This window comes from Schistocerca serialis, chromosome 3 (genome assembly GCF_023864345.2).
Source record: "Schistocerca serialis cubense isolate TAMUIC-IGC-003099 chromosome 3, iqSchSeri2.2, whole genome shotgun sequence".
Taxonomy (NCBI): domain Eukaryota; kingdom Metazoa; phylum Arthropoda; class Insecta; order Orthoptera; family Acrididae; genus Schistocerca; species Schistocerca serialis.
The window spans coordinates 412,340,947-412,351,529 of record NC_064640.1 but is presented as its reverse complement, the minus strand read 5'-3'; the positions used below and the strand labels follow the sequence as shown (position 1 = coordinate 412,351,529).

The 10,583-nt window shown below is 38.7% G+C and overlaps 1 protein-coding gene across 2 annotated transcripts in view; it reads right to left on the bottom strand.

The window, feature by feature from the left end:
- Window positions 1–1,210: 1,210 nt before the first annotated feature.
- Window positions 1,211–10,583, bottom strand: part of LOC126470282 (uncharacterized) — a 137,326-nt gene continuing 127,953 nt past the window's right edge. For both annotated transcript variants that reach the window (XM_050098032.1, XM_050098033.1), the window contains one exon: window positions 1,211–1,622. In XM_050098032.1, the coding sequence (XP_049953989.1) occupies window positions 1,430–1,622 (193 nt within the window). In that variant the 3' untranslated portion in view covers window positions 1,211–1,429. The remainder of the gene's footprint in view (window positions 1,623–10,583) is intronic.

Genomic DNA, 10,583 nt, shown 5'->3' with positions numbered 1-10,583 from the left:
AAAACTGTGTGCCCGACCGAGACTCGAACTCGGGACCTTTGCCTTTCGCGGGCAAGTGCTCTTGCCCGCGAAAGGCAAAGGTCCCGAGTCCGAGTCTCGGTCAGGCACACAGTTTTAATCTGCCAGGAAGTTTCATATCAGCACACACTCCGCTGCAGAGTGAAAATCTCATTCTGTTGCAGTGTCTGTTGTGTCAGTCTGCTGAATAAGTGGGTATGATCAGCATTGGCACTGTCACCACGTTTGTGAGACCAAGGACTTTCGACGCAGCTCTCTGGCAAAAACAGATACCAGCTCTAAAAACATAATCTATTATCAGCAGTATTCTGTACCCCATTTCAGACCTGGAAGAAGTTTGGTCTTTGGCCAGAAGTTCAATGACACATTTTGTTCCCTAGTAGAGCAGTCTTCCCCCCCCCCCCCCCCCTTGAAATGAAACTATATGGTTCCAGAGACCTTTTTAAGTCTCAGACATCTGTGATGTATATATGCAGACTAAAGTGACAAATGGAAATTTATACCAAGGTCAGGGTTTGAATCAGGGTCTCCTGCTCAGTAGGCAGATGCACTAACCACTACACCACTCTGGCACAGTAGCTTTGCACAACTGCATGGACTGCCCTTCATTCCTCAAACCAAATTCCCATTCACACCCCAGCCCACTTTTTTCTTGGATCACAATTACAAACATATTTTACTCACTCAGTTGTCCAGTTCTCTTAAGTACTGACAGCAAAATTTTGTTTTCAGGTTAAAAATAAATAAAAACTGTGAGTCTGTGACTAAGTTTCTACCACGAGCTTCATAAACCTGTGCCTTCACGGCATATTATTTACACTCTGAGTCCATCAAGTCTCTCTCTCTCTCTCTCTCTCTCTCTCTCTCTCTCTCTCTCACACACACACACACACACATGATGCTATTAGTAGCACACATAAAAGCAGAATATAGTTTCAAAAGAAGCAACTTCAGTTATTAAAAAAAGAAGTTCACAAAAAGGAGAATATGTATGTGATGCTAAAAATGAAATTCCATACATAAATACTATTAATATACTTAGTACACTTCAATAACTTTGTAGCTTTTGACTGATTATTTACACCTACTTTAAACTCTACTTCCCATGCTTTCCACTGACCAGATTAAAGTTAACATGATAACACAATTAATTATGGTTTTGGTCAATTTTTACACAAAACAGATCTAAAAATATTGTGCATGTTTACTTTATTCAAGTTTTACATTACATTGTTACTACAGAGTTCTGCCTATTGTCTAATAAAACATACAAAATACTGATTTTGGTACAAGACACTGCTAGCATGAGGATTCTTAAATAGTGTAACTACATGCCTGAAGGCTTAAGTTATAAAAGTTTCTTCAAATGTTCAAGAAAATGTGTAACTTAATAATTTTAGTGTTTAAATATTTAAGTGTTTTCCTTCGGTTCTGTGGGCCTTTGTGGACCTTTTGGCCTCACAAGTTCATATTTTTCACTGGTGTAGCCTGGTGTTAGAAGGGCTTTCATAATGCGGAAAGGTTCCACTTTCCTCGAAATCACTAAATGCCGTTGTTCCTGCTTGCCATAGCTCTTTGACTTCAGGTCAAATTTGGCAGCAAGGCTAAAAAAGAAAGGACACATCACTTCATTATCACATCACATACATGTAAGAACTTGAGACAACCATACTATCTATGACTGCCTAAAATGTCTCAAGAATTAACAGAGGCACATGTGGCACTGTAAGAAGACTAGCAACTATAATTAAACTATTATATACAACATATGCTGTATTTTCCACACATGGCAAAGTTACAAGGGTGTTATAGAGTAGGATATTTGCCATTCACAGCAATACTCCACCAACAGAGCCACATGAGCTCACTGTCTCTGAAAGCTTGCCTAATTACTACCTTCTTTTAAGAGAGTGTTCTGCAGCTGCTTGGTGAGTAAATTTTTTTATGTATCCAATTAAATTGTTATACACTCTTTGAATTGTGCAGTGAAAATTATTTCAAATTTCAAAACTAATAGAAAAAAGACTTCAGGTTAGAAGTCAATGTCGTTAGCATATGTAAACTGATGCAGTAAATGTGCATTATATCTTAAATAAGAAAAATTATTTAATAGGAAACAGTATTTCCCTAAGCACTGATGAGGCTTTATTACCTCCAGACACCACACAAGCTTTTCGAGCAGAAAAAGTAGTTGCCAGTAAGGAATACTTTCAAGTTTTCCAGATTTCCAATGTCCTATCTTCAGTGTGCCACAAAACTTCCGTACTCAAAATCCTTCGATGCAAAGTCCACATGGAAATCATCCTAGTATTATGAATAATTATTTTTTAATCACAATTTATTCACTGCCAAGAATTTAACTCATTTCACCTTCGACCAGAAACTTGCATTGTGTCCAATAATGGAACAAAATACCCCTTGCCATGCACTGCACAGAGGCTTGCACAATGTATTATGTACATGCAGATTTAAATGGATTGTAAGCTGTTTTTATCACACTGTTTGTCTATTGTTTCAATCTGGGGTGCACTGTTAAAGCAAATTTGCTCTGATAATATGTATTAGTCAGCAAGGTGAACTGGTGACTAGGCTGCAGTGAGAACTAAGTTGGTCACATGACTAGGCACAGTCATGTTCCAATTCAAAGCAGTGTACATAGTTACTTCACAGTGCAAGTGTGGAAAGGGATCACAAAAAGCAATCACGAAAATACATTTGCGGGAAGCCATGATAACTTTCTGTTAATGCCATTAATTTTAATGACAATGAGAATGAAAAAGGTGTGATACATGATAGAAGATGTTAGTAAGCAACTATTAAATAAGCCAATGGTGTGCAAATTACAGAAGGAGGGACATGATACCGACCGGAACAGAAATCAAATATCTTCTCAGAACAGAAGAAGTAAAATGCATATAGTAAATGTATTATTAGACAGCAATTTCTCTGACATAATGAAAAGTACATAGAAAAGGACTTAAAGGCTAGCAAAGAAAGTGAGAGAGAAACCAGTGTTTTCTATATTATTGATACACGCTACACTGTGAATAAATGTTGCAATGAGGCAGAGTCCACCACTTGTTGTCAAACAAGAGTACCAGGTAATGTTTGATTGATGTATAAGTACAGTTTTGCTTCATGGTCACTTTTCCTCTATGACAGTAAGAGGAAAACTTTGGCCTATCAAGGATAAATGACCAGAAAAAGGTTAAAAATACACGGAGGCAGAAAATGCCAAACTTCTCGCATTAATTAAGGAGCATCAATCTTCCTCTCTTTATTCCACTGACAAAATTTTGCAACAAAATAGTTCCCTACCTATTACCGCCATACTATCTAGACCTAAATCACACCCAACTAGTGTGGAGTCCATAGTCGTAATGCGCTGAGAATCTTGCGCTCATAAACCCCCCCCCCCCCCCAAAAAAAAAAAAGCTAATAATGCTTTTGGTGCTAATAAATAATTAAATAATTGTTGTCTGTCATCTTGCCTGTTGTAAACCTTTTGATGTAACACTACTTTGGTGCGTGTGCATCAATATTTCTGCATTTATACTCAAGTGGATTTTCAGTTGCTCTCACAAGGCCAAGTGGGCCTCTTTCCAGACCTTTCAATTTGAAGTGGTTACCAGGAATCAAACTAAAGACCTCAGCATTGGTAGCCTGAAACACTAACCACAGTGTCAGTTTGCTTTGGCTGTTGTGGCATTAGCTTTTACTGTAGTGACGTTCGAAGACCTGAAACGCCATGGATCCCAGCAAAAAAAGTGTGTGATTACTATTGAAGGACAGATACTTTGACAGACGAGCAAACTAAAAATGTAATAAAATTGGTCAGCAAAGATTCTAACAAATATCATTATCATCCACGACTGAGACAGATGTTTTGTATGTATAAGGTGCTCCAAGGCCCCGAATGTCAGTAATATTTATTATTTAAATTTTACAAACAGACCACCTTTTCATCCATTGCTTTTTTTGCAGAGACTACAACAATCAACTGCTTCACACTGGAATAGGCCATATTGTTGACAGCAAACTTGCCATGCCAATCGAATCACATTACAGGATCCTGTGACTTGTGCAACTGAGGACTCTCAAAGTGGTGGCCGAAAAACTTCTCTCTCTTCCGTTCTGAGCCGCCACTAAATTGCTTAGTTTCTTTATCTTGGCAATCTCCCTTGTCCTTCAAGATGGGTCTGGAGCTATTGGAGTTACCTTCTCTCACCCCCCGACAATCATTAGCATATAATCCCCATGACTAGATAATCCAATATAGTTTCTTTTTCTAAATTTGAGTACTGTATATTAATTATAAGCCCACGCCACTTTCCAATCCTGACTACACCACCATGTAGAGTGCAAAAACGGTCATCAGAATCGGGATGCCACATTCATCTTGTTTTCGGCTTTGAGATGATGCATATTAATTACTAAGACATGAGCAGATGTGTGAAATCATTATGCGGGGGAGTCTGGCTCTGTGCTGACACAACAACTGATCACTTAGCGTAATCAGGATCACTTAGCGCAATCAGTTAGGACTGCCTGCCGCAGTGTAGCCAGAGCTGCCACCACTGCTACAGCTGTGCAGGGTCGTCCCACTTCTCTCACCTCCTCTGACATTTTCGCACGAGGTCATGTCATGGTACATGACCCTGCACCATCCCAATGTCAGATGCTGCTGCCATGTTACTACCTTGCCATTTGTCGATAAACAAATGTAAGTCATGAGCTTTGCTTTTAGAAAGAAGATGGCACCAAAGCTGATACCGCCAGTGATGTTGCCAAAAGCTGCTGCTGAAGACTTTGTTTGATGTTTGTAGTTTAAAGGGATGCCCACAACCACGATTCTCTAACCCACAAACCATTGCACAGTACCGGAAAAATCATTTGGATAGATTTGATGAAAGATTCTTTAAGCAGAGATATTTTCTTATTGGATCCACAAACAAGAAATGAAGTTTTAGACAGTAAACAGACACATGTGAAGTGCAGTTTATTTTGGATGAGTGTGACTGAAAAAGGTACATTTTTGCTCATGAGCATAGAAATTTTGAAGCATAAATGCGAAAATTCCCTGGGGTACCATACTTGCCAAAGTGCATGAAGTAAATACTGATGAGATGAACAGCATACCAAGAAAATGAACAGCCTGAAAGAACGGTTTACATAAATTCCATCTCAGTTACTCATCTATACAAGCAGAAACTGAAAAGAAACTTGGAACACCTGTGTCAGGTAGATCAGGATGTACTGTACCCTGTTCTAGCCAATTTTACGAGTTTGTTGAAGAAAAGAAACAACTTCCAGCACCCTCTTTAACATACCACGAGATTCCTACAGGTGATGCTAAGTTTATAGCCAAGAACCCATATCGCTTACCCTGTTGCTTGAAGCGCATAGTGCAGACAAATAAGGCAGATTTACTGGAAGCTAGAGTAATTCAACCTTCTTTCAGTACCTAAGGGTCACTGGTCACGGTAATCCGCAAGAAAACCAATAATGGAGAAAAGCCTTACCTAATTTGTTTAGACATGAGAGCAGTCAACATGATTGCAAAACTGCATACTTATCTCCTTCCAAGGATTGATGACACATTGGGTCACCCTGGCAAATGCAAATTCTTCACTGTCTTTTATATGTGCTCTGGCTACTATCAAATTCCTATGGCAATGGAATATCGGGAAAATAAAGCTTTTTCTGTGTCCTCCGGGCATTACGAATAACTATGGATGCCTTTTGGCCTCGGATATGCCCCTGCTACTATTAGTGTTTTGCTGATTTACTTTTATGAGGTTTACAGTTAGGGCCTACAACCAGCCTGTCTGCATGCTAGACACACTGGACCTACACCTGGAGTTAAGGTCTGGGGTGCGATTCCATACGACAGCAGGAACACTCTCGCGGTTATCCCGTGCACCCTGACTGCAAAATTGCACGTCAATCTGGTGATTCGACCCATTGTGCTGACATTTGTGACCGACATTTCAGGGGGTATTTCCCAACAGTGTACACTTGCCCACATACTGCTGTTGTAATCCAACTCGTTCTACAGAGTGTCAACATATTGCCTCGGTCTGCTCGATCGACAGATCTGCCTCTAATCGAGCACAAATGGGATGATTCCAGTGTCATCCACAAACGGCATTAACCATCCCTGTTTGACTGTCCAAGTGCAACAGACATGAAGTCCATTTTACAAACTGATGTCTGGCACCTTTACAACACAATGCATGCACGTTTACATGCTTGTATTCAACAGTTGCAGTTACACCGGTTATTAAAGTAATAGATTTCACATTTGCAATGGCTTATCTCACACTTACATTAACCTGTGATCTTGCCATGTTAATCACTTATACATGTTATCTAGACAAAGGCCCTTATAAAAGATCAAGGGGCACACTTTATGTCCAACATTATGGTACAGATATATCAAGTACCTAAATTAAAAATATGAAGAACTATGTCATTTCACCCTAAGAGTAATGATAGGGCTGAACGTGTTGATTAAACAGTGGTGATAGGTCAAAATGTTGTTGTATTATGTGCTCAGCTCACATTGAGATTGGGATCATCTATTACCATGCAATTTTGTCATGCAATGTAAGGGTATATGAGACAATAGGACTGAGTCTCTATGAGGTGGTTTATAGTCACAAACTGCATTACCCTTTCAAGACCGAGAAGTCGCTTTCTGTGATAAATTCCACGGAAGTGAAAAACCTGTGCAAAAGATTTAAACTGATTTGGTAGAGAGTTCATCAGAATAATGCAGCTGTGACACAGAGACAACAGCTCCGTAATCGTAAGAATGGTAAGATGGCACTATACTAAGTAGGAAATTACATAATGTTACAACAAACTGCAAAGAAACCATGCAGAACTAAGAAATTTAAGTTCCCCTGGGATGGACCATTCTGGATATTGCATTTCACATCACCTTTCAATGTCGAATTACAGCTCTCAGACTGGAACATTGTAATTAATTTTGATCACTTAACATAGTATAAAGAAAAATGGTTCAAATGGGTCCGAGCACTATGGGACTTAACATCTGAGGTCATCAGTCCCCTAGAAATTAGAACTACTTAAACCTAACTAACCTAAGGACATCACACACATCCATGACCGAGGCAGGATTCGAACTTGCGACCGTAGCGGCAGCACGGTTCCAGACTGAAGCGCCTAGAGCCACTCGGCCACACTGGCCGGCCATAGTATAAAGACAGTGATATAGTATCTTCCACAGTGGAATCAGCAAAACTCTGAAGGAACTGTTCAGAACAGAAGCAAATGTTCGGTAAACTGTTACACAGATGTCACTGTAATTTACTTCTATTCCTGCATATAATTTATGGTCCAGGGATTAAGACTGAATCTTAAGTCTCGAGTTGGAAATAATGTCAGTATTTTCTATGTCACTCGTTTGCTTAGCCATATTGATGATTCTGTTGTGAGCTTTTGCCTCACTGGTTATGATTAAGTAGAAACTTTGCGTAAGTGTAGCATATATATTGTTGTGAAAGTTACCTCTGTGCCTTACAGGGTTTTCTAGCATGTTAATTTGGTATTACCACTGCCTGGACAGAACTTCTCCCCCACTGGATTGCTTGCTATGGGCCAAAAATCTGTCCATTGTCGACATCTACCCTTTGTCAAACAACATTAGTCACACAGTCTTTTCTCCTCTGTGCACCAATCTGTGTTCTAATGTGGTTCTCTATGGTCGTAATGTGGTTCCACAAGACTAGCAGGCCCCTGTACTACAAATGCATCACTCTTTTGTATTTGTTTGTGGCACACTCCCCATTATCCCAAAAATTAAAGGGTGCCCTTTTCAGCCTAGTTACCCTCTTTTGCTTATTCCTCTATATTTTATTATGTGCCTCTACTACAGTGTGATTTCATCATATGTTTGCATTATTTTGCTATTTAGAGGCATTGTCACTGCATGGTATTCACCATTATCTGGTGTGGCAAAGTTATGTTCAAAGTTTACAAAATTTGAAAACTTTTGCAACAAGGACGCACATCACAAGCCACTAATGTGGAGAAGGTAGCTGCTGTGTTTTGAAGGAATTTGTAGGAAAAAGATCCCACTCTCCACACGACTGAACCACCTATTGTTCAATCACCACTAAATTCAACACTGTTCCACATGACTCATGCTTACAGCCACTCTGGCTGATCATGTGTCTGGCCAGGTTCCAGTGGATTGTACCGACATAAAGAGCAAAAGTTAATGACAACTTTTATTTTTCTATTGCCCTAAACAGCAATTCCTCAATGTCACTCTTCTTTAATTAAAAGTATTATTTTGTATTTGTCTTATGAATTCTTACTTTTGTGACTGTTTCAAACTTTTATTATTGTGCTTATCTGTTCATTTGATATTTTATTGTCATGAGCTATTTTTACAATATTTCTATTCATTGTGACTGAACTTAATTACCTTACTGTTGTGATACATAAATTTAGGTTAAGGGAATCACCCTTCAGGTGTTTACTGTTAATGATTCATTATTTGTTTATAAAATGAATTAATGCAATGAGAAGTGTACTATTCTGCAGTTGTTATTTTATACTTTTTTTAGTTAAATCTGTTTAATTTCATACATCATTCTGGTTGATACTCAAAAAGATTCAATCAAGCAGTTGACTTGGTACCTTCTCCACATTAACATATTTTCAATTTGGCAACTTTTCTTTTATCAGTTAAGTAATTACAGTGGTACTTCAAGTACTTAATCAGTGGGGCTAACTAACTTAAAATTTTATTTACAGTGCTGCTCCCTGACTACACATAAAACAAAATGTTATGTTTCAAAATTCTGTTCTGTAATTTTGATCTGCCTTATTATCAGGTTAGCAACTGAATGGTGCCTTCCTGGTGATTACCTAGTCACCATAAGGACACTGGACACCGTGTGTCCATGTCGTCTTAAAAACTGACTGCAGTCTGATGAGGAGGCCTTTCAACGTCACACAGCCCACATTCTATTACAAATCACATCAAGTCCATTATCTCCTCCAATAATGCTAGAAATCAATCATTTGCCTCTTTCTTAAATCTTGAAAAATGACCTGTAAACTTATGTTGCTTATTTTCACGTTATCTTCTCATCCTTGTTGTGCAAGTGTTTCAGTTGTTTTTACTCCTTAAAACTCTCTCTGAAGCCAGCTCTGGTTGCCTTTCTAACACTGGCACCATCATAGTTCTGTGCCAACAACTGTAGTCACCATACTGTCATGTAACAATTATACTCACATTCCAAGATTTGAATTGTTAAATTAAATTAAAATAGTGAATTGTTAAATAAAATTAAAATTGTTAAATGAAACTAAAATACTGAACTGTTAATTGAAATTAAGAAGTTGGTATCCCTGATTGCAATTGTTGAATTCAGGGAGAGGGGAATAGATGTACATGATGCTCCCAGGCTCCGATTGCAAGTAACATTTATCATTTAAGCTTCACAAAGAGGCTGCCTTTCTGTTTATCACTTTTCCACTGATACAACAAAAATCGATTAGTTCATGCCAGAACAGGTCAAACCATCGTCAGCAAAGTCTCTCTGTCAATCAAATCACACCACAGGATCAGTTGACTTATGAGACTAAGGGCTCTAGAAGCCATGGCATCTGTTCCAAGCCACCATCTAGAGTAGATACTAAATGGCTTACTTTCTTTACTGTGGCAATTTCTCTTCCCCTTCAAGATGGATCTGGAGCTACTGGGGTTATCTTCTCTTGTACCAATTGCAACCCTTATGAGCAAATAAACTGATATAGTTTCTTATTATAAACTTGAGTTCCGTATATTAACTACAAGCCCACATCACAGGCAATCCTGACTACAACCCCTGGAGGGGTGTAAATGTATATGCTGAAATATAAATTGCCTTTGATTCATTTCCTTGTCCAAACGGTAGGTCCCATGATAACTAGTTATGTCAATCAGTCCACAAGCTGGAAAAGTAAAGGCATAATGACAATAAGGCACTGCACAGTAGTTAAGCATTGTGAAGGTCAAAGCAACCTTCTACCTGAGGGTTGCTTTATTTAATCTGTACATATCGTTCTGACTGCTCAGGTTTATCAATATTCCTTGCATGTCTCACAATACTGTGCAGGAAAACAGTACATACCGGCAAAAAAACTTACACCTTGTTTGCATTTACATTAGCTGTTCTTGAAAAAAGAAAAGCAACATTGTGTGAACTTCTTTATACCTACCCGTGTGTGTGTGTCCTGTGTGTGTGGTTTTTTTTTTATGTCAAGTTCTTCTGATATTGACCACAAAGTAGCCAGCTTCCTGGCATTGCTTTGTTCAAGATGTAATTGATATAGAATTGTCTTATGCTAATTTTCAATGGATGATTGATACACATATTCGAAAGCTGCAACACACTTATCAGGCTGCCAGTTTTCTTTTTTCAGTTTTTGTTTCACTCAACCACCAGTGTACCTGGGAAAACTATTCAACAAAAGCATTGATTTTGAGTGAAGAAGAGCTCTTGGCTACTTTTTCCACACTAATGAAATCCAGTCTAGGACCA